This window comes from Rhineura floridana, chromosome 4 (assembly GCF_030035675.1).
Source record: "Rhineura floridana isolate rRhiFlo1 chromosome 4, rRhiFlo1.hap2, whole genome shotgun sequence".
NCBI lineage: Eukaryota > Metazoa > Chordata > Lepidosauria > Squamata > Rhineuridae > Rhineura > Rhineura floridana.
Genome location: NC_084483.1, coordinates 44,147,210 through 44,172,936, shown reverse-complemented (window position 1 = coordinate 44,172,936; position 25,727 = coordinate 44,147,210). Strand labels below are relative to the sequence as shown.

General features: G+C 41.2%; 1 protein-coding gene across 1 annotated transcript in view; it reads right to left on the bottom strand.

The window, feature by feature from the left end:
• The window catches only part of DLGAP2 (DLG associated protein 2), a 590,667-nt gene that overhangs the window by 66,096 nt on the left and 498,844 nt on the right, over nt 1–25,727 (bottom strand). The window contains exon 8 of the mRNA XM_061626231.1: nt 5,851–6,200. Coding sequence (XP_061482215.1) covers nt 5,851–6,200 — 350 coding nt within the window. The remainder of the gene's footprint in view (nt 1–5,850; nt 6,201–25,727) is intronic.

Genomic DNA, 25,727 nt, shown 5'->3' with positions numbered 1-25,727 from the left:
ATACATCGTAATTGACTTGAAGGCACATAACAACAAAGTTGTTTTTCATTGCATCTTAGCCTACATATATATGCAAATATAATGGTTTGCCATTTACTTTTATTACCGTTTTCATTATAATGTAATCCACTTTTTTCTCTTTACTTTTTATGGCATGGGGCCTCTGTATCTCAACATGACTTAGGGCCTCAGCATGTCTTAATCTGGCCCTGGATGGGAGATATGATAAGCTTTCACTTGCTTTCTTACAGCCACATTTTTCAGGCCACAGACTTACCAGGACAAAGAGATCTGCTAGTGAGTGTCTTCTCCTGTTTGCTGTGGCCACTGGTGACAGTGAATCCTAGCTTCTCTCCCACCCCTTCTACAATCTTGCTGGTCCTGTGTATGAGCAGGACCTCCACACATATTTCAGGTATATTACAATGTTGTTATGATCACATTCTGTAAACTGTAATGCCTCATCCAGGGCTACCATTTTATGGCTTCCTGTATTTAACAACAGGAAGTCTATGTCACTAGCATACATTGTGCTACAGAATGAGTAGAAATGCTATTGGTGGATGCCATTGCAACCTAACATCTGTTGGATTCCTTTTGTAATCTCCTAATGGAATTAGATCATAAGGAATTTAAGTTCAAGGAAAGATTGAGACAGATTTGGAAATGGCAATGATAACGGAAGTAACAACACATATTTTTGCACACAGCCTACTGTCTTCTATTTCTAACATGGAAGATTATCAACAGAGTTATTTAACACCATGAAGACAGGAAAAAAATACTGTGAATTATCAGACTATTAAAGGTGGCATGGTGCCATAATAACAGTTTTTATGCATTGGTGGTGGTTATGAGAATGTATCTGTTCATTGGTAATATTAATAAAAAGAACTCATGATATGACAGGATGTAATTTACCACTGGAACCTCTGATAATTTCCCTTGGTTCCTAGAAAAATAACCGGAAAGTATCTGGCATGATGAATGGTTGGCCACAGCCAGAATTAAAACAGGAAGAATGATTGTACTTATATTTAATACATTTGTAATGCCTTCCTTAAAAAACAATGTTCAGAAAATGTTTGAACCTCATAATAACCCTGGTATGTACATCAGGATGAGCTCATCTGGAGCTACTCAGTGAGTTTCACGGTGAAGATTTGAACTTGAGTTCTCATAATCAGACCAGTAGATCTTGGCTTTTAGAGTGTAACTGGCAACCAACTTAATTAACAGGTACACTAATTAGTTAACAAAATAAGAAATACTGTTAAGAAGATGTAAAGGATGACAAGGTTCTAGATCTTTTTGAGAAAACTCACTGGATCCCATTGGAATGAATCTTTGGAGCAAGATATCTATTGTTCAAAAATTTACCTTACCATTCACCTTATAACTTAATCTTTTTCAATATGTATCTTTACTGTTGATTAGCTGATTATGATGATAATGAAAAATATGTTTGGGGTGTTAATTTGGTGGTCAACACCTTCTTGGAGTGAAATGATGAAGAGGAGGACTAATAGTGAGATGTTTCATCCTGTAACAGGTGTGGGGAACATGTGGCTCTCTAGATATTACTGAACTACAACTCCCATAATCCCTGGTCATTGGCCATGTTTGGTAAGGCTGATGAGAATTGTAGTTCAGCAGCCTTTGGAGGGCCAAAGGTTTCCCACACCTGCTGCAACGTTATGATAATTACCTGGGTGAGACAGTAATATTACAAACAGAACCTTTTTGCTTCCTTGATCTTCTCTCATATATGTTTGGATTAGCACAGGCCTTTTAGTTAATCTTTCTGCTACCTAAGCCTAGAATAAAAGTGTCCTAGAAACTGGGGGCTATTATTTTTTAAACAGTCCCATGCCACATGAGCCTTAGGAATCTGGTGCCAGTCTGGAGTCAAGCAGCACAGTGGTAGTATGAATCCACAAGTGTGGTCTTATGTACCTGCTGTAGTATTCTGGGGGGATCTTTAAAACAGAGACAACATTTTTCTTCCCATTTCCCCTTATTAGCATAGATGCTATATTGTGGAATAGTGCTGATTGTGTAACTCCTGTTGGCTTAAATACTGTACACATGATTGCTTATTCCTCTAAACATCAGAGTTCTGTAACTGCTCTGTATGGAATTCCTACCAGAGTCAGTAGCTGATTTCCATCTGCAGAGCCAAAAGGTTAAAATGAAGATTGACATGGCCTTAAATTAAGCTTCATCCTCCACACTACTACTGTTGACGAACAAATCTTGTTAAAATGGAGCAAGATTTTAAATTAATGATCCTGCTATGAATGGAAATATATACAGGTGCACTGCAGTGTCACTGCACAGCCATATAATGCCAAAGCTTGGGCTGCCTGTAATCAAATTAAAATGTAAATAAAATCATTCTCTCAGGTGTTTTAAATACAGCCTTCACTGAGAAGCCTGCAGGGTTTATGAAGCACATGATTTCCTGCGCTGTAAACATTAAAAGTAATGACACTTACATTTATTGCAACCATGGGAATAGGTATATGGCAAATATATATTTTCTCTCACAAATGGCCAAGCCATAAAGGATTTTGGACAGAAATTATTTATCCTGTGATAAATAACATGGCTGCCTTTGTGCTGTGGCCCCCATAGTGGAATCTGCCAAAGAGGTGGCTGCTGGGAGTCTTTGTCCTACTGAAAATATACAGTTCAGCTCTTTTTTAAAAAAATAATAATTAAGAGCTGATACCTTTGACAAATAATATTTGCTGTAGTTGAAAGGAAGCTGAAGGGAATGAACATCAGATGCTTTGTTGCTATAGAGATTCAAGTGTGCCTGTGTAAATTGCCGGACAAATATATGAAGGGGTGTTGTAAGTACACACACAAAAAAGGCCCTTGATAATAGAAACGGCCCTTGTAAAGGACATCATCTTAAGAGGAGGAGGGGGAGGAAGTTGGAAGGATGACAACATCTGTCAGCACCTTCCCTCTTTGAGCAGAGAAGTCTGAGCAGGAAAGTAGTCCCTGGAAACCCAAACTATTAAAGATTCTTCTAAGTTTTCCATTATTGTCCATCAAAGCCCGACCCCTTCTTGAAAAAAGAGAAAGAAACCTTATTGCAGTGTACTGCAGCATGAATTGTTAGAGCTCCACGCTTAATTACTGCCTAACCATACAGAAAAGAGCTGACCTGAACATTTTATGTTGATGCTAAACTGAATTTTATACATTAGCTGTAGGCCTGTAGCAAAGTCAGAGGTAGATATATGGATTTCTGTCCAAGCCCAGTGGCATTTTATAGGCCTCGGATCTTGGCTTAAATTGCACATTACAAACCCCTGGAACGTTTTGTTGCAGAAGTGCTTTTAGAAGATCTCTTTTAAATAGGACATATCTAATCAGGAAGCTTTTCATGGCATCTATTTAAACGCAGCAATAATTATTGTCAGCGGAATGGCTTTTGTTTAAAAGGGACAGTAATTCTACTTAATGAGGATGGTTTTTACCAGGGCAACCACCATCCTTTATTATATTTGCAATAGAGCAGACAGTTGTACTATCTTGGGACCTGCAAGCAATTTCAGCATTCAGCATTTTTACCATAGGGAACAACGTAAAAAATGCAAGAGTGCTAATTTTTTGATAACAAATGAGCTGAACCTAATAAAATAAATTGTTGGGGTGCATGCTTATGCAGCATCAGGGATTACCTTCTCCTGTTTCAGAGCTCCTGCAATCTTTATATAGGTCACCTTTACTTAATTGTCAATTATATCCGAGAGCCTTTTGGTGACCATTAACCTGATAATCTGACAGATGTGGACTTTACATTGTGGATTAGCTTATTTAGTTCCTTGAATCAATTCATATTCCAAGGTATGCTGGTGTTTTGCATCCTTTCAAGAGTATACACGAGTCGCCGTTAGCTCTAGCAGGAGCAGTTATAATTATTCTGGCCCATGGGGCATCATTTCTGTGACCAATGGTGCTCAATTAGCACCAGTTGTAAAGGAATATACTGATAGCAAACTTAGGTGGTTGAGTGCCTATCAGTCAAGAAGCAAGAATGGGATCACTCCAGAAATTATGGGACTCCCAAAGTATATAAACTAAAGCAAAAGAACTCTCTTTTCCAACAACCTGGAATGGAATGTACATGGAATATTGAGTGCCAACTGGAAAAGACATCCAGAAAACAGAAAATGGGCTACTTGAGCTCATGACACAGGACTGGCACAAGACACTGCACTACCTCACAATGCCTCGGTCTGAAGAAGGACCCCTTTCCTTCGTCTGAGTCATGGGCCAGGCACTCTGGACAGCCTCACTCCTCAGAAGCCTTGCCAGATGAGCAGCTAGTGGCATTCAGCAATGGGTTAGTGGGCAGCAACAGCAGCAGCGACTGTCAGGCTGGTGGGAAGGCAGCAGCAGGGGTGGCTCTCCCTGGTGTTCTCCATCAGCATGTCACCAGGGGTAGCCATACTATTTTATGGTAGTTTTCTGAGGCCTGATTCAGATATACGAAACAAGGTGATACAGTCCTAACGTAGGGACAAGTTTAAAAATAAGTTTCAAGCAGGGAGAGCATTTTTTGAAAACCTTATGTGAAAATTGTCACCATGCCAACAACGTTATCCATTCGAGCTGATAACAGTTTCAATTTGGAGATGCTTTCAAAAGAATAATCTGAAAGTTGAGGTTCTAAAGTCTTTATACAGGGACTATACCAACTCGTAGCACACTTTCACATCTACCCTTTGTATCTTCAATGTCCTCCTCCCAACAAGTGAAGAAGAAGAAAAAATCACCAGGAGGGATCGGATCTGTTGGCCGGTGCCACTTCAAAAGCGTTCCCTCAACCTAATAGGCCGGTATCAATTTGAGTTCGTTCTTTGTCTGCTATTCCACTGCTTTTACTGATCCAGTTTTCTTCCCTCCCAAGAATATTGATATTAATATCAATATTTTGAAAGGAAATATCAATAAAAAATATTGTTCTTAACACTGGTATTTTAGAGGCAGATTTTATTAAAAACAATATGTTTTCAAAAATAGGTGCAGAAAATTGCTACATAAAAACCTGATCTTCAACTATAGAGAATAAGGAAATTAATGGAAAATTCAGTACCAAATCCAAATTGGGTGGAATTTTAGCACATCCCTAGTCACCAGTGACATCCTGTTTCCACCATCACTTTAGTTGTATATGTGGACATAGCTGCAACAGACATCCTTAATTACCAGCCCACATGGACAAGTACTTAAAACACTACCAGAGCAGAAGTGCTTTCAGTTATTGTTGCGTGTATGGTACAATGCAGTGTTCTTCCTTTGGTGGTGAAACAGGGAAGAACACTGTATGTCAGGACCTCTCCTTCAAGGTCAAAAGAAGGAACTGACTGTAGTCAGTGATCTTACTGCTGCTGGCAGAATTCTATATAAGGACTCTGAATTTACAGAGACAAAAAAGTGTGTGTGTGTGTGTGTGTGTGTGAGTGAGTGAGTGAGTGAGTGAGAGAGAGAGAGAGAGAGAGAGAGAGAGAGAGAGAGAGAGAGAGAGAGAGAGAGAGAGAGAGAGAGAGATTCACCTGTGGCTGAGCAGTACAATTTTCATATCAAGCATTAATGACAGGTAACTTCCCTAGAGATATATTCATTCATTTTTATTTTTAGGCACTGCATATTGGCTGAACCCTTTTCTGCATGACCACATAGCCATAATATGAATGACAATTAAAGCTAAGCAACCAGGGAATGTTGCTCAAGGTACTAGGAGCCACTGAAGCCAAATGACTCATTTGGTGCTATTTACAGAGCTATGGCGAACAGCTCATGACAGAACAGATGTGAGTGACAGGCTACCTGAATCCCTATCGATGAACGCCGGCTCTTAAGGAACTCCTCAGCTTTTGAGACAAGGATGGCCTTGTCGCTGGTTCGTACTGAGGTGCCATGGATCTCAGGCCCGTGACGTTGTGCAGCTGCAGTTTCCATGGCAAGGTTCATGGCCTTGTTACTATCCAAACTGTCCGTCGAGTTGTACATCCCTCGACCGTCTTGGGGCCAGGGGGAAATCCTCTGAGTCCGGCTATCGTGATAGGCATCCTGGGTTGATTCTGTGCTGCTCTGTGCTGTAATTGAGATGAGTGGTTTAGAGGTGGTCCGAGGGGGTACCGGTGGTGGTGTTTTTTTGTAACTTGTGTAAGTTACCGCTGCAGAAGAAATTAAGAGAAAGAAAAAGGAGAGGAAAATGTGGTTAAAAAAAACCATTGTGCTTTATGGGATGGGGGGAAACTATCAGAGGCCGATTATACTACTTAAAAACCGGAGGCAATTATGAAATATACTCATCTGTGAACCTCACAATCAGCACAAATTCCCTCTCATACACAGAACGGGTAGCCATAGCAACAGGTTCATTTCATTTGAAACAGGAAACAATGACTGTGAATGCTCCTCTTGTTCAAATTAGAACCCTCAGCCACAGTGAAGATAAAAAGCAACTAGCAGAGACTCTCTGAAATAAGTTTAAGTGAAGATGGAAGGTCAGAAATGTGGAATGGAACACATGTGCTTGTTGACGCTCACAGGGGTACCAAATGGCACGAGAATGAAAGCACCATTCTTTTGCTCTTTTCCTTTCCAAGCTGGTATGGATGACTGAATGGATTAAGGACAAACTTCAACAATCCTGTAACAAACCCGGCTTCCGAAAACCTGGAGCACAACAGAACAGAACCCATGTAATTTTCAAATATGGACGAAATCAAGTGGGGGTGGCAGAGGGAGAGAAGAGAGGAGATGATGACTAAGAAAGCCTCATTATGATGTATGAGAGGGGGAAATAGTCAAAGATGGGATATACTACTTCAGACTACTTTTCCTCCTGAAGTAGGAAGCGGACTGCCCTCTAATGAGGAAGACAGCTTTACCTCCTCCCAGGTTAAACCCCGTTTTGATGGCATAATAAGACCTGGAGACAAGACTGAGAAAAGTCTGGGAAAGACTGTGAGAACAGTCAATGGAAGAGCAAAATACCTGTGACGTGGCCTTCCAGCATGGATGCCCCGGTGGCATCTTCTCCAATGGAAAGCACCTGCGGGAGGGATATTTTGGAGTGGAAGAGATGGGAGTGCTTCACCCTTTCCCCTGAGCCTCCTCTCTCCAAGCTGCTCTTACTCTCCACCCCAAGGGGGCTCCTCTGCTCCAAAGACCCCCTGCCGCCGCCATAGGCACTTTGCAAAAGGGGCCATTGAGAGTTGATTATACAGAGTTGCAGAGTAAGGTTTAGGGAGTTTGAGCAGCAGTGCTGAAAAAAGCCTTGACACACTTCTCTTTGGTTCATACAAAGCTTTTTGCTTCTGATTTCTTTGTCCATTTGCGTAACGATATTGTATCTCCCAGCAGAACACGCATAGTATGTTGGAACAATTCTTAGCAGTGTACTTTTCTTGAAGTTTATTCATGCAGAAATTTACCAAAGTCGGGTGTAAAATCACACACATATCTACATGGAACACTGTTGCACGCCAGTGAATTGACAAATTCATGGAGGACAGGGCTATCAATGGCTACTAGCCATGATGGCTGTGCTCTGCCACCCTAGTCAGAGGCAGCATGCTTCTGAAAACCAGTTGCCGGAAGCCTCAGGAGGGGAGAGTGTTCTTGCACTCGGGTCCTGCTTGCGGGCTTCCCCCAGGCACCTGGTTGGCCACTGTGAGAACAGGATGCTGGACTAGATGGGCCACTGGCCTGATCCAGCAGGCTCTTCTTATGTTCTTATGTTCTTAGACAGAGGCTAGCTGTGAAGAGTCTCCCACCACCTCACCTGCACAGGAAGGAGCCCCGCCAGAACAAACATTGGCAGCTAAGAAGCAAAATGAATAAAAACAATAAGTGACATACAACTCTTTTGAAATCACTGACTTGGACCCAGATGTTTGTAAATTGGTTTTAAAGGATTAAAAAAAAATGATGGAAGTCTAAAGTCTATTTACTAGGCTATAGTACCACACATTTTAAAGGATGGGGGAAGACAGAGCCAAACTACATCTTACAAAAACACACTATAAAAAGCAAGAGTAAACTGGGCACTTTTAATTCGGAAGAAAAAGTGACCAATTCAGCCCTGATGTGGAATGTGCTCCAGATCTGTACCAGGTTTCTGTAACAGTTTACTGCTATAAATTGCCCCAGGTAATATCTGCCCCTAAAGTTGCTCTTTACTGCAAAAAACATCTATAGGGCCAATAGAAGCTGGGGTGGGGAAGGAGTTGGCAGGAAATGGATGTGGGTCCCTAATCTGGATTGAGGGCTACTATTTTTTCTTCAAAATAAATAGAGCCAATTTAAGCATGCATACTTAAAAGGGTGTCCATTGGAACATGTAATAGTTTTATTAGGCATTGCAGTTGTGCCATGATTATCATATTACAACAGCACACATAGTTTATTTAAAGGGTATTACCTCTTTTGAAAAATAAATCCTGCATGATTCACTTATCATATGCAAACCTGCCTTACAGAATGTAAGCAGCCTAGGTTTTGCTTTAACCAATAAGAGCTGAACTTGTTCCCTAGTGTTCTTCAGTCTTCCCAGATAGGAAAGCAGCCTACATTTTTCAGGGGACCGTTTGCAGCTTTTTCCAGCAAACCTGGATGTTTGGGCTCTCTGCCTCTTACCCTACAGTCCCAAAGGGCACCAGCCACAGCTGCCCAAATGTCTGTAATTAGATGGGCTGTTTTGAGGAGGAACTCTGAGAGAAACAAAGAAGCAGAGTCCCACTGCAAGCAAGGTGGCTGACCTGGAGCTGGAAGCATCTGTGTAGGATCCAGAGGCACAGAACTTTAAAGAAGAGCACAGTGGCTCACTAAATAGAACGAAGCCATTCCTTCCAAGGTGGCCATCTTCCAAATGGCTTGTCCACTCAAGCTATTTTTCTGAGCTATTGTTCAGCACTGGCAGTATAGTACACAGAACTGGAATTGCCTCTCCACAACAAATGTGAAGATGCACTCATTCATCAGGAGCAACAGGAGAAGGCTTCCAGAGGCATGATGCTTGTGTTAAAAGCTGATGATACAGGCACCATCTTCTCTGTTGCAACAGATGAACAGGAGACTCCAGAGGATCTACAGGGAGGGGGGAAAAGGGGGGGGAGAGAAAGAGAGAGAGCATCCCAGAGGCAGAAGAAGTAATAAGATTCAGAAGAAGGATGATCTAAAAGAAATACTAGGGAAGGTTACTAAAAGAAATACTAGGGAAGATTCAGCACTTCAGAAAACAGCCTGCTTTAGTCTGAAACGCTTGAGGCTGTCTGATTTGGCTCATGATCCAAGACCAACTCCCAGTTTGTGAAAACTAAGTGTCATTCCTTCCCCATTTGCTAGTATGGTTATCTTTTCCTTTTGTTGGAAGTGGGTGACACTTGCAGGCATAATAGCTGTTCCAGAGTGGATAAAGTATGCTAAATTCAAACAGATAGACCAGGGGTTTTTATGCTGGGCAACATTAAAATTTGATTATTATTATTTTTAATTGAACAATCTACAACTTTTGGGATTTTTTTGGCAGAACAGGATGAAATTTGCAGACACACAATCCATTCTGAGGGAATGACTCCTGTTAAATTTCAGAAGGATAGCTGCTGTGGTTTTCCTGCAAAGGCAGTCTTTACAGGTTTGAGTAGTTAAATAGGACTTGCTTAATCTCTCCTATTGTTTTATGGGCAATTTATATGAAAACAGCATACATGAGAGAGGTGGCCCTACGTAAAAAAAACCCTGCCAAGTTGCAGACAAATAATCCCAGTGGCTTTTGTGCTAGGCACATTTGAAGTTGATTTGGGGAGAACGAAAAGGGATTTGCTTTCTTCCCCATGGTATTTATTTATTTATTAAATTTATATTCCACCCTTCCTCCTAGGAGCCCAGGGTGGCAAACAGAAACACTAAAAGCACTCTAAAACATCTTAAAAACAAAAGACTTCAAAACATATTAAAACAAAATATCTTTTAAAAAGTACTTTTGAAAAAGCTTTAAAAACATCTTAAAAATCAATTCCAACACAGACGCAGACTGGGATAAGGTCTCAACTTAAAAGGCTTGTTGAAGAGGAAGGTCTTCAGGAGGCACTGAAAAGATAACAGATATGGTGCCTGTCTAATACTTAAGGGGAGGGAATTCCACAGGGTAGGTGCCACAACACTACAGGTCTGCTTCCTATGTTGTGCGGAACAGACCTCCTGATAAGATGGTATCTTCAAGAGCCCTCACCTGCAGAGCACAGTGATCAACTGGGTATATAAGGGGTAAGGTATCCTGGTCCCAAGCTGTATAGGGCCTTGTACACCAAAACCAGAACCCTGAACTCGGCCCACAAGCAATTCAATGGTACTGCTCCTAGGTTGCAGTACTGCTCATAGAGTAAGCAAAGTGTTTTGGTTTGAGGAATAGGCTGGCATGAACTAAGCATCCTTTTTAAAAAAAATTTAAACAGAAGCAGCCTTTCTGTGGTCACCATGCTATAAGAGTGTGTCTCATTAATGTGGTTAGTAATCAGGGATGGTGCTAGAAATTTTCATATTGTAGAACCTTATTTTTCCCAATCCATATTTTTCATTGCCACCTGCTCCATGTGTGTGAGAGAGGGGTGTGTGTCTCACTTTCACTCTGCCCTGCCCTCAGCTTGCCCTGCCTTCTCTGACTCTTCCCTGAGCAAGAGGAATGGGTGCTGCCTGCACAGCTGCATTCTAAGGCTCTGCACTGGTCATGTAGTGTCGCCTTGGGCTCCTTTGGATATAAATGTAAACAACAACAACAACATTCCTCCTGCTTAGCTGCTTCCTGCAGTGTATAGCTGTGATCTGCTGCCATCTCAGTGTGACCCCAGACTAGGTTCTGCAATTTCTATGGGGTCCCAATATCCCTGCCTTCATGCTAGGCATCTGCCACAGGGATGGCATTGGAGGGGCAAACCACTGGCAGTGTTCCTCCCTAATGCCCAGCACCAAAATCTGCTGTCTCTTTTGGAGAAGCTGTGAGGGCTGCTGAAGAGATCCCCCTCCTCAGCTAATCTGTCTACCCCACCTCTGGAACCTTAGATCTCTACATCTAGCAAGCTGACCTCCACTCTGGCTTCAGTCAGAGGAGCTGCCAGTGGCAAATTATGCAGAGAGCACATCTAATGTAAGGGAGTGGAGGGAACCTACTACTAGGTATCATCATCAGTGCTCCTGCCGTGCAGCAGTGAAGATATTGCATTTGAATATGGGGGAGGGTAGAGAACTCAAATGGCTAATGCAGCTGCCAAAACCTCTGCCATTGTTGCCAAAGCCCCCTCTGCCCCTAAAGGCATCATGCGGTTTGCTGTCAGCACCACGTATATGCCCCTACCAGGCACAATGTAAGACAGACAGAGGTGTGACTTTGTATATGTTATACAATAATAGATTACAATCTGTATTGTGTTCTGCTTTGCTGCTTAAAACTGACTGCTTTTTATGAGTGATAATCAAACAACTAACTTGAGACATACACTACAACAATATACACTACCCTCCTAGCAGACAGTGGCATGTGTGTGAAACACTCTTCTCCCCGCAGAAAGACACTAAGAAATAACAACAGTGACAGGTGAAATGAAATAGATCTAGAACTGTTTAAGGTGAAGGGTGGAAAGGGGAGTTAACACTGACTATACCTAATAAGAATAACCAACACATAATCAGATTTAAAAAACCAAGCAATAGCAAGGCTAAATCAAAAGATATAAATGGACAAGGACGGTACTTATTGGGGGAAAGGGTAGATAAATAAGGGACTGAGTGTATAAGGATTGGAATGAGGCAAATACTGGTTAAAAATGCAAGCATTAAATTCTCCATTAATTCCACCATAACTCTGTCAGTGCATAACTCTAAGCAGTAGCAGTTGGCAGGGCACTGCTTACCTGACGTCCCATCATCAGTGTTGCTGTGGCTTACCAGGAGGGAGAAGGGGTGGGGTGAAACAGTGGTGAGGTCAATGTGACGCAAAGGCACTGACAGGAGTGCTGGATTGTCTCTGCTGCTGCATTTGCATTGCACCAACTTCACAGCCGCCTTGCCCTGCCCTCTCTGGTAAACTGCAGTAACCCTGGTGACAAGGGGTTAGGTAAGTTCTGTCGCTGTGCTGAACGCTACTGTTCCTAAGAGAAAGAACTAGTAAAGAGCAAGAAGCACTGGAGAGCAAAGTTACTGCTTCAACACCCCCTCCCACTGGGATTGGAAAGCTATGGTAAAATAATTTTCTTTGATTACAAGTTAGACCTGTCAATCACAAAGGAACTCTCCCTTTGCCCTTCCCACATTGGTTTTCCCCTTATATGGTAGTCTTAAAGACATCATTTCACTTTTAGCAGACACTTGTCTGCAGCATTTTTCATGCTCAAATCAACAAGGTGCCAGAAAGTGCTTTGGAAGTTCCTGTTTCTGTTCAGTGCACCCCAGATGGATCCCTCTTCACCTTAGACAAACCCAGGAATCAAGATGCCTTTGAAGTGGCCTGCTTTGGTTTGGGATTCATCTAAATTCACTGCAGATCCCTAACAAATACCAGACAAAGTATTGACTGTACAGTTATAAATTCTTTATTTCTTTAAAATATGGCAGTAAAAATATTAACATAATTAAATATAAAAAACAGTAATAAAATAATTCTTTTTAAGCTTGCATTTAAAATAGTTGTATGATTAACATACAAATTAAAACAATGGACATATTTATTTATCAAGAACTACTGATGGTTAATAACAATAATTTTTAATTGCATCATAAATGATTATCACACCATAAATTGTAATTTATACACACTGAGGAATTATATTGGATTAATTTATTATATTAGTGTAATTAAATTACCCATTCATTAAAACTGCTATGTTTATTAATAAAAAAGTAGCAGAAAATGTAAACTTTTTTGGTAAAAAGTACTCCACTGAATATTTTTTAAAATTAAAAACCACTTCACTTTAAACTGTTGTTTCTTTAAAAACTCTCTCTTGTCTTTCTACCACAGAAATAATATGCAAGTCTTCTGTGCTGCCTTTGTAAAAGACTTCTTGCCCGTTTGTCAAAGTTCTGTTTGGAAAAATATAAGCAAAATGGTTTTACTTAGGTGCAACAGTTGTCATTAGGTGTGTGAACTTAAAATTGCTCGAAGCAGAGCTGATCAACATGAACTTAAATTTGTCAAAAGTTAAGTAAAGATACACTTTTTAAAAAAAGGATTAAGGTAAATGCTTTTCCTATGTTCTGTTAGTTATTTCAAGTTTTGTTACAGCTTATTCAATAAAATTAAATCTATTCAAAGCCAAATTGTGTTCACTATGTGTCCACCATAGTTAAGTTCATGTGATAAAGCCACAACTGTGCAAGATTAATAATAAAAACACTCACACTGATACTGAGGGTGTCAAGTATGTTGAGTGGGATCCTCTTGCTTCACCAGGATGCTACTGCAGAAAGGAAAGGGTGACTGAAATGAATTTTATGTAGATTTAAAATCCAAGAATATTAGACAGATCCTATGCAGAATTAGGGAGATAAAAGCCCATTGATTTCTCAGTGGCCTCAGAAACACCAAGTTGCATAATCTTATGTGGCTAAAAATATAATCAGTTACTCTGCAGAACAACTTTGGCTTATAATATACATGATGGGATAAGATATGCCTTGGGGCAGAGGTGGAGAAGCTGTGGCCATCCAGTTGTCATTGGACTACAACTGCCATAATCTCTGACCATTGGCCATGGTGGCTGGGGCTGATGGGAGTCCAACAACATCTGGAGCCTCAGGGGCACAGCAATTGCCCAAAGCTTCCTCCCCACCTACAGCTTTTTAGATGTGTGCGGGCTCTCTTCCTCCCCAGCCTGCCTCTTGATTCTGTAGCTCTTGCTAATTCTGCTGTGGCCACAAATATGACCTGGTTTAGATGGGGTGTCTTCAAGGACAGAGTGCTGCCTTTCAGCTTCTCCTGCTAGTCATCCACTGCCAGGTGTCAGGTCTGTGCAGAGTATGGACTGCTTGCTGTTCTCTGCATCTGGGGATCATTGTCATTGCCTTTTTTCTACCCCTGCTTTGTAAACATCCGTAGTTGGGCTGCAGAATATCACGAGGCCACAAGTACTGTGGCTTCCAAATAGTGTTTACTTTACTTATGGGCACACACATCAAATACCCTCAAAGATGAAAATCCGGCTTTTGACCCTTTCCAAAACCTGGTGAGATGGTGATGGGACAAAGATATAATCAGCCAGCACCTCCATAATCCTGGCTCTTTCACATCATCAACAGGATCTCTTTTCTTCTTCTGACTGACCCGTCCCTTCATTCAGGGCTCTCATGACAGTGGGGTGAGCCCCCTTTGAGAATGTGTGTGGGGAGGATGCACCTGGAGGGGGGCACAAAGTTTCACAAAAAGGTAGGATTCTGGAACAGGTGCAGCCTTCTCCTTATCAATGGCCAAGACATGGGTTGACTCCACTTATGCAGACCATCCTGATTCAGAGTGCCTTTGTCATAATGCCTGCTCTCTTACCCACCCCATCATCCCAACCGAATTTCAGAAGTGCTGCTGCTTTCTCAGCCTTTCCTAACCACAAAAGGACACCCAAGCCCCTAAAATCACCCTTCTGTTAATCCAACCTACTACTATTCCCTCCCCGGCCTACTCATAGCCTTATCCCTGCCCTTCCAGACACACACACACTCCAACCCACCTCTTGATGTATCCTGCAGAGCTGCTGCCTCTGCTCACAGGGCTGCTGCCATGCCGCCAATCTTGCCATTGTTGCAGCTGCCAGAGGAAGCATCTGCCATGGTGTCTGTGACACATCATGTTATGCTGGGAGAGTTAGGGTTGTGCTTTGCATTGTGGCTGGAAGCCATCCGAGAAGCAACAGAGCATTCATCCACTTTCAGCCCCCCCCCCAAGAAAACTGAACAAAATGGGGAAGGCTTTATCATGCTTTTTCATGAACTGTGGCAGCCTGTTTCGGCTCCACGCTATTTTCAGTTCATTTACTGGCAATTTTGCCTATAAGTAGACAATGGCTTCCAAACACTTGTACAAGCTACAGTCACACATTTTCCACACAAGATGGTGTAACGGGATATACAGCTGCCCCCCTCCTTCTTCCCTGTGTAGGACAAATGCCGTACACAGTATGTACAGGTACCTTCAGGTCAGCTCAAGTTTGTCTTATTTATTTATTGAATTTGTACCCCATTCTTTTTCCCGAAGGAGCCATAAGCCATAACAAAAATAAAGATTATGCAATACATTAACACTCATCAGCTGCCACATAGTCAGCATCACACATTCACATAAGAAATTGCCAATTTCCTCAAAACTTTAGGACAGAATGGAATTATTTACCACATATATTAACATTTCCAAGGGTGGGTTAGAAATGCATGTGTGAAGTGTTCACACACAATAGTACAAAATACTCAGAAGAATAATTCATCTGTGCAATTGCTTCAGATTGTATAGAGAAGACTGTAAAACAGCAATCATGGCCTCTGGGTCAGACCCACTAATGTCATTGGGACTGTGCTATTATAACCATCCTTCCTTGAATCATATTCCAAAAGACTAAACATTGTCACTGCTGGCAAAAACACTAGCAGATATAACGAAGATCAAGGTGTCAGTCTTTTTGCAGCTCTTGGCTTCTCATGTAATCAGTTATGAACTGAATAACGGGAAATGTGCTGTCTGTTATCTGTTGCCCTGTTACATGCATTTAAAATAAAAATGGGGAGAAACATAGTTGGGCAAAAATATTCATAATCATTTGAAAACTGATGAAGATCACAAAAAAAGCAAGCATATAGCAAGATTTAAAAACAAAACATGAACTCTTGCTTAAATTTATACCAACTCTGCCCAGCCCCTTATTGAGGATTAAAGTAATGCATTGAATTCTAACCAGTAGCAAAACAATGTGATGTGGGATCAGTTTGCTTTTTTACAGTCCACTGGTTTAGGCTTTATTTTTTTTTTTTAAATCCTGTGATAATCCTGGAAACAGCACATGGTATTTTGGAGAGCTGCAATTTGTGGATCCGCCTCTGTTTACATTCTGGCAAATGAATCCCTCATACAGGAGTTCTCTCGGATCTTTCACATCATGTCAAGTAAATTGGCAATGAGAGATCGCTGCGAAAGGTGTAATGGGACATACAAGGTCACTCTTGTACTTGGCCTTGTATAATGTGCAGCAGAATTTCATCTCCTTTCTTCAGTCGTCTGTTTGGTGGGACTGGCTCAGAAAGAAATTAGACTACTCTACCCAAACTTGTGTTTTATATGTACTGCACTTGAAACTGGGAAATATATTGTAGGTCTATTTAGGTTTATCCAACACATCAAAATACCCACATACTAGAAGGGAAAGCACTGTGGTAACAGTTTTAACAGGAGTTCTAGCCAAGTGGAGGTCACATTCCCGAAAACCCTCAAAGAATGCAGAGTACTAATCCTTCCATAAATCCCTTTTTACTCAGAAGCAGTAATCACCCTTCTTCCCATGAATCAATACAAGCACAAGCCTAAGTGGAAACTATCTAGGCTGGCAGAGATAAAATTTCACTTAGATTTCACTTGCTACCTATTGCTAAAGAGGCATGGGAACATATTGCATTTTCCGTGTAACAAGCTTTATTCATCAAAGGCTCAGTCGTGCCTTGCCTTCAAAGAGTAGTAGCCTTGTAAGGGGAGGATGAGGGGCAATGTAAAGCAAGTATCATTTATGAGACAATCAGGAGGGCTTGTGTTGCAGCCAGAAGGAATTTCCCCTCCATTTAAGACTAAGTTGCAACAATCTGAGTTTTCAATTAAATCTCTGTTTTCTTGGCAAGCATGGACAGAAGGTAAGATGAGCCCTTCAAAGAGGTTAATCATACCTTGGATCTTATGTATGGCTTCTCTGAGTTCCAAATGCTACCCTTCCTGGACTATCCATCTGCAGAAAAAACATGGAACTGAAAGAGCCAGTTCATGTGCCTCAGCAAAAACCTGAACTCAATCGTTGGGAAAACCATTTAATCAAGTTTAGAATTCAGGGTGCTTAAAGAGAAAAATGGGGAAATTTTCAGACCTTTCCCAACACATCTGAGGTAAATAGGATTTACCTCACTGATTTATAAATGTTTCATGTTCAGTATGATTTACAGTTGTACTTTAGAAAGCAAGTTCACTTTTGAGTTATGACCGTTTTAGCTGTAAATATTTCATTTTCTAATTAAATAATGCCCCCTTTTAAGAATCTTCTATGACGTCTTGTCTCATTTTAGGGAGAATATTCTCATGCAGCACTGAGACACTGTTAATGTTTTAAAAACATTGCAGCCATCTTTTTTCACAATCTGACAAGTTTTACCAGCTAGATAAAAAAATTAAGCCTTCTGCCTTGGGTGTAAATTTAAATTAATTAAAAAACAATAATTTTAAAACCTATCTTCAGCTATTTTTTGTATTGTTGTTAAACTTATCTTTAGTTGTTTTTATTGTATGAAATAAATCACCTTGAAATTTATATGAAAAGTGATTCATAAATTAATACCATCATCATCATGTTGTTTCCCCACAAATTTAATAATGAATTTAAGAGTGTTATACATTGTTAGCAACATATTAATGTTAACAAACGGCTTTTGATACCATTGACCATTGCATCCTTCTGGGCCAACTTGGTGAGATGGGTATTGGAGGCACTGTTTTACAGTGGTTCCGATCCTATCTCCAGGGTCGCTCTCAGATAATAGCATTGGGTGACTGTCTTTTGGCCCCCTGGCAGCTATGCTGTGGGGTTCCGTAGGGTACCATCTTGTCCCCCATGCTGTTCAACATCTATATGAAGCCCTTGGGAGCAGTAATCAGGAGATTTGGGGCGAGGTGTCAGCAATATGCTGACGACACCCAGCTCTATTTCTCCATAACATCTGAATTAGGAGAGGCCGTGCAAGCCCTGGACTGCTGCTTGGACTCGGTGGTGGGCTGGATGAGGGCCAATAAACTCAGTCTGAATCCTAGCAAGCTGAAGGTGATGTGGGTTGGTGGTTCCCGAGTTCGGATAATTGGTCAGTTGCCTGCTTTGGATGGGGCTTCTGGATCCATCTTTGTCGCTAGAGGCCCAGGTGACCTCTGTGGCTAGGAGTGCCTTTTACCAGCTTTGGCTGGTGAGACAGCTGTGGCCGTTTCTGGACCGGGATAGCCTGACCACTGTTGTCCACGCACTGGTAACCACCAGGCTGGGTTACTGTAATGCACTCTATGTGGGGCTGCTCTTGAGGTTGGTCCGGAAGCTGCAGCCAGTGCAAAATGCAGCAGCGAGACTGCTCTCCGGGGCAGGGTATCGCCAACATGTCACCCCACTGCTGAAAGAACTGCACTGGCTGCCCATTTGCTACCAGGCCAAGTTCAAGGCTCTAGTTTTGGTGTACAAAGCCCTATACAGCTCGGGACCAGGTTACCTGAAAGACCGTATTACCCCTTATATACCCAGTCGATCACTGCGCTCTGCAGGTGAGGGCCTCCTGCAGATACCATCTTATCAGGAGATTCGTTCTGTACAATATAGGAAATGGACCTTTAGTGTGGCGGCGCCTACACTGTGGAATTCCCTCCCCTTGAATATTAGGCAGTCTTTTCAGTGCCTTTTGAAGACTTTCCTCTTCCAACAAGCCTTTTTAGTTGAGACCTATCCCAGTCTGCGTCTGTGTTAGAATTGCTTTTAATATGTCTTTTAATATCTTTAACCCTTTTTTTAAAGATGTTTTAAAAGTTTTTTTTAATGTTTTTACTGCTGTTTTGTTTTAATATATTTTAAGGTCTTTTATGATGTTTTAAAGTGTTTTTATGTTTTTGTTTGCTGCCCTGGGCTCCTGCTGGAAGGAAGGGCGGGGTATAAATAAAATAATAAATAAATAACTAAAAATAAATAAACAGAACTTATTTTACCCATGCATGCATATATGCACGTGTGTGTATGAGAGAGAGAGAAAAAAAGATTGCAAGAGATTGTGAGCAAAGAGGAGTTATAGGCCTTTGGCAGAAAAAGTGAATTGGGGAAAACCTCACAAAGGTTCTAGTTTGGTTTCGTTTGGTTGGAAGATGCCTGTGCATGAATTTGTTTTATGTGGGGAGATCAGCACACCACAATCAACACACAATCTTGACAGAAAAAGGCTTTGATCCAATGGCATGGATACCACGATTGGAAGTCTTTTATCTGCTGCAGCCTTCATCCGCCTTCACAGCCGTTGTAATGTACACATTGTTAGCCTCCACCTGTTCTGCCATTGAGGTCATTCTTGGATCGTTCTTTGTCTGGTTCCTCTCCCTTGACCTTACCGCCGTGGGTGATTCTGCTGGGAGTACATGACTCCTGACGGCATTGCTCATAGGGTTCATTGGAACACACAAGCCCACTCACCAAAGGGTCTAGTAACTAAATGCTGAATATTGTTAAGAGGAATGAAATAGATGGGGGAAGGCAAAGAGAGAGCCATAGAGGGAGCAAGGACAAAGATGTCTTGTGTATGATGAAATTCACATATTAATATAAACTCACTACCAGATCATTGGCTGCACATTTTAGATTGTTTAAAACCTTCATCCAATGTCGAGGGGGGAAAGAAACCACACTAATGTGTATTCAGGGTGTTTTCCTACCCCAATGGGATTTCCAAGGTATGGTAGGCTGGCTGATAACTTCCATCTGTGGTGTCAGATGACGTGTGCTTGACAATTCCCAAACACCAGAGCTGGAATATGCTTATTCAGGAGGTAGAATTTTTCTGTGCAGTAAACATTTGTGCATCCCCCTGCATATTAAGTAACAACACAATTTATGTTCCTTTAACACACTATGACTTTTATTTTCACTTACACACAACAAAAACTATCTTTTACAGTAAAAATATTATGAAAACATTGTAAACTGTCCAGAAAAAACTTTATTACAACAGAGAGCTCACGTTAAAGGTTTTATGGGGTGTTTCTTTAACCCCATTAAGAAACCTGCAGGAAAACTGTCCTTGGTTAGAGAAATGTTCCCAAACAACATTATATGGTTGTACCGACCTATTGATACCTTCACACTTAATTTCTACCATGCTGCGGACCCCACAACCGAACTTCCCACAGCTGTTGCACTGTCTGCTGCTTTTCTTATCCTATACCCCATTACAAGGGGGGGCAGCATCCAGTTGTTCCAGAAGAGTAAAATCTTTATGAAGCAAACGTTCAGCCAACCCAATTCTGGTAAAGAAATTGTCCCCAACTACATTTTTCCCACTGTTGTACCACAGTTCTAGCAGCTTGGGAACAACATTGTAACCAAGCTGGGTTTCCTGTGTCACTCCAAGCTGCTTGCCAAAGTAGATGTTGCCCTTCAAAGGGAATGCCCTCGGCATTTCAAAGCACCCCCATCCAACCTATGAGGGATGCCTGGAATCAGGTCTGGATGGATGCAGAATAGTTACTTCCCTTCCTATCTCATCCCGGTTTCTCCCAGAAAATGGGATGAGGGGGGGATAGCCTGGGCAAAGACATGCATTCCTCTCCTTTGCATGCCAGAAAGGGGCTGGAAGGGGGTGTTCATAACAGTTCCCTGGCATTTATAATTCCCACCATTTGTAAAAGAAAACTTACTTTGCTTGTAGAAGCCATGTTTTTTTCTTCCAAAAGCCAAAGGTGTGTCCTTTTGCAACAGTGGGACCTTGGAGATGTGACTGTAAGCTTGTTTGCTTGGGAGGGGAAATTTGACTCCAGTGCTCTTTGTTGACCTGTCCCTGACCATTTTTCTATGAAAAAACCATGGGTTGTTTTACTGCCTTAATCTGTTAATATTGGCTGGGGTATAAATACAACCCAATGGCACATAGCGATGCATTTCTGTGACATTTTATACCCTGGGATGTTTCCAGAAGTAAAACGGTACGTAACTGGCTGAAATTTGCAGAAGTTGTACGGGTGACAATTTGTAACAATGTCCTACAAAGACTACCCTGTAGGTGTACTTATGTGTATATTGTACAATGAAAACACTTCTGGGGTAGGTTTTGACCCCATAAAATAAATTAAACCACATTGTTTGTTTTTTCTTTAGAGGGTGTCCAATTCTACAAATCTGTAAAACCTATAAGCCCATCTAAAAGTTATGCCATTCACTACACAGTAACAAATTCAGTTTGCCAGCACATGAACATGCACTAGAAAGGGTGAGATTTGTGTATGCAGTGTAGTTAATGTTACTTTACAAAAGCTCTAAATCAAGTAAGCCCAAGGTCACCCACTTGAACACTTCTATTATAGTTAGAGAGAAATGTGGCAACACCAAAGCCAAGGCACGGCCAGTGGATGACAAACAAAAGCTTCTATTTTAGTTCTGTTAATTAGCAATAAATTATAGTGTAGCAGCAGTTAGCACCCTGAAGACAGCTGAGCATTGATAACAGCTTCACTGTTCCTTCTTTCTCTAGACAATCTCTGTTTCTATCTGGTAGGAAACAGAATTTAGAGTTCTGTGCACTAAAAGCTGGCACAATCTCAAAATCCATAAAGACTGTGTCACACAAGATTTCTATACTTTCTACAGAGAATGAAGTGTCAAATAATTCATTAGAGCTCTGGCAGCACTAATTAAGCAGAGTCACAGTGTGAATCATAATAGTGGAGATCCTGATATATATTCATTTTATTAATTTTTTGTATTTGTTTAAATGCACACATATAGCGATCACCATTATGTCAGCAATTTTAACAGCAGACACCAAATTACAGCATATATGTTTGTATGCGTAGGCGAATGTAATACTTTTACAAAACTAGAGCTGAAATGAAATTGCTCCCCCAAAGTCTCACAATTCTCCTTTGACAATATTTGTCGAATATTCTCCAGATATTTGGATCATTCATATATTTGTCAAATATTAGATATTTGTGTTTGATACACAAGGACATTTGATTCCAAATTTGACATATGACAGCTGATATTTGACAGTACTTGCGAGTTAATATGCAATGGAATCTAGTATTTCGCAATACTGTTAGCTGATATACAATGATGTAGCCCAATGATTTCCTACCTTTCTACCTTCAAGGAACACTTGTCACATTGATTTATCTGTGAAGAAACCACTACTTGTCACCCATGGATCCCTGTGAGCTGCAAAGGATTCTGGGGCATGTTTTAGGGGTTATGCTCCACTCACCCAATCTTCCCTTGTGGCTGAACATGCCAGAAGATCAGCAACAGTGAACAAGCTGCCTTTTGGGGAAATTTGTCCACAATTAATAAGATGGGACCCCTGAGAAGCTTCCAAAACATGTAAGACTGCCCTGGAAAACAGTATAATCTGTTTGACAGTATTTGATGTTTGCCAGGCAACAGTATTTACTATTAAACAGTGTTTTAAGAGTTGACATGCAATAGCATTTTTCCCAATCTGACAGCATTTGACAGATAACATGCAATGGTAATTAGTATATGACAGCATTTGATTTGTGGTATCATTTGACAATTGGGTGCTTGTGAGATGTCACATTTGACATCTGCCAAAAGAACTGCCAACTTGTCTAAGTCTTTCATATGTTGGAGTTTGAGATAAAATCAGTTAAGGTAAGAGAGAGCCATTTTCTTAATAGAAGAGGTTCTGTGAATACATATTATATATAGCATCTTAAATTTTAGTGATGGGATAAGTATCCCTCTTCTGGGTTCAGAATGGACATTATAATTACGAGCTTTCTCAGAAAAAACTTATGTTTTCTCCCCTTTGAAGAGTTCTATGCTGACATGTGATATATGCTACATTTGCAAATATTAGTTTGCCTGCATATGTAAGTGTATAGAGCTAAAAAAGAAGATGGGGGATACTGGACTGGGAAACGTTTGCAAGTACTAAGCCTTACACTGTAAAAATGCTTCTGGGTAGAGGAAACATAGTAGGTGGTTACCCTCAAGCCTGAGGGTCCCTATAGCCCATGCTAGAGGAGAAGTTGGCAAGTCCCTAGCTATCATGAAAATGTATATTGTGCTCAACGTGAGGAGCAGGATGACCATGTGTACCCAGGTGAGTGGGTAGAGGATTGCAACATAAGACTCCACTGAAAACAAAGAGGCTGAGTTCTGAGTAGACATTTATAGAATCAGGTATCATTTAAGGTGTAACTCTGTGTTTAATGTTAATCTTCAATATTGGTAGGGTTCTGCAGAAAACATTCAGTGCTATTTGTTGATATTTTTAGAAGTCCCAATTTTACTTGAATATTTTGCTTTGATTAGTGAAAAATCAAATACTTCTTATTCTGAAATATACAAATCCAATCAACTGAGCTCTTAAATAAAAGAACTGCACAGTCTTATATTAAATGGGGTCTTACATAGGAAAAAACACTGAGGGCTTAAATGAACAAATTCTGCACATTGCAAATAAAAGCCATGCAGGAACTGATAGTCACCACCTCAATGGTTCCTGTTAGAAAACATGTGTACCCTGAGAAAACTGTGAGGTGTTTAATTGCTACAAGCCTCACATAGGAATGAAAATGCTTAGTAAAGTGTGGTACCTTCAGATACTGTTTCCTGCACTGAAGTGTGGGTGGGTGGGTGTGTCTGAGAAATAATCAGCATGCTCCCAGGTAAGTTCACTACATCATAGTTGAGAATCTATGCTATAACAATCCCATGATTAATTGTGCCTTTTATAAGGGTGCCCTTTAAGTATCATTATAATAGGTGTCACTTAGTGGCATCCAGCATTGTGCATTTCAAGTGACCTTGGAGGGAAATATTTGAGGATCTTATGATTCAAGCAGCATCATATATTCTTCTGCTGTGTGATAGTGCTTAGATCAATTGGATTTAGAAATGCAGGCAAATATATAATTAAATTCATAGAAGTCTTTGGAAGCTAAAAGTGTCTGTGAATCAAGGCCTGTTGGTTTCTCCCCCCCAATGTTCTCTGCTATTCACCTACAGTTAGAAGAGTCTGACCCCCCAAAGTACTGACCTCATAACAGCTGGTTTTATGGGGTCAGCAAGATGACTGATTGAAACTGATCTCCATAATTCCATGGAGCATAACCTTATGCAGTTTCCAGAAGGCTATCTCGCCACTGTTCACTTCATCAATCTAAACAGCATAAGTTCCCACCTCTTTCTCAATAACCTTTTAACTCCAGCCAGAATGGTCGAGGATGTTTGTTTTACAAACAGTCTTTCAAGTCACATCCCACTAACACAGCTAAAATCACCTGCAACACTCTTTTTATCAGCTCCTAGGATCAAAATTGAAAAGGCCAGAAGCTGAGCTTTTTAATTTGGGGCTTTTCCTTTGGGGCTCATTCCTCTTGATAGTTTGTCAGGACCTCTTTGACGATCTTCAGGATGCACTACAAGGCTCATTTATTTCCTGTAGTACCAAAGAGTGCTCTTTAGATTTCATGTTGCTTTCGTTTTTGAGCTGGCTGAAATCCCAAGGAAATTTACTGAGAATTAAGAACTATTTAGATGAAGAGGGATAATTCCAAATGGTAGTGAGTGTTTCTTCCAAGTATTTCTATTTTATTTATTTATTATTTGATTTATATTCCACCCTTCCTCCCAGCAGGAGCCCAGTGTGGCAAACAGAAATGCTAAAAAACACTTTAAAATATCATAAAACAGACCTTAAAATACATTAAAACAAAACATTAAAAACATTTTTTAAAAGCTTTAAAAATAGCTTTAAAAAAGGGTTAAAAACATATTAATAAAAAAACATATTAACAAGCAATTCTAACACAGACGCAGACTGGGATAGATCTCAACTTAAAAGGCTTGTTTAAAGACGAAAGTCTTCAAAAGGCACCAAAAAGATAGCAGAGATGGCCCCTGCCTAATATTCAAGGGGAGGGAATTCCACAGCGTAGGTGCTGCCACACTAAAGGTCCGTTTCCTGTATTGTGCAGAATGAACCTCCTGATAAGATGGTATCTGCAGGACGCCTTCACCTGCAGAGCACAGTGATCGACTGGGTATATAAGGAGTAAGACTGTCTTTCAAGTATCCTGGTCCCGAGCTGTATAAGGATTTGTACACCAAAACTAGAACCTTCAACTTGGCCTGGTAGCAAATGAGCAGCCAGTGCAATTCTTTCAGCAGCAGGGTGACATGTTGGCGATATCCTGCCCCAGGGAGCAGTCTCACCGCCGCATATTGCTGCAGCTTCCGGACCAACTACAAGGGCAGCCCCACATAGAGCGCATTGCAGTAATCCAGCCTGGAGGTTACCAGTGCATGGACAACAGTGGTCAGCTATCCCGGTCCAGAAACGGCCGCAGCTGTCTCACCAGCCGAAGCTGGTAAAAGGCACTCCTAGCCACAGAGGTCACCTGGGCCTCTAGCGACAAAGATGGATCCAGAAGCACCCCCAGACTACGGACTTGCTCTTTCAGAGGGAATATGACCCCATCCAAAGCAGGCAACTGACCAATTATCCGAACTCGGGAACCACCAACATACAGCGCCTCTGTCTTGCTAGGATTCAGACTCAGTTTATTGGCCCTCATCCAGCCCACCACTGAGTCCAGGCAGCGGTTCAGGGCTTGCACGGCCTCTCCTGATTCAGATGTTACTGAGAAATAGAGCTGGGTATCATCAGCATACTGCTGCACACCTCGCCCCAGATCTCCTGAAGACCGCTCC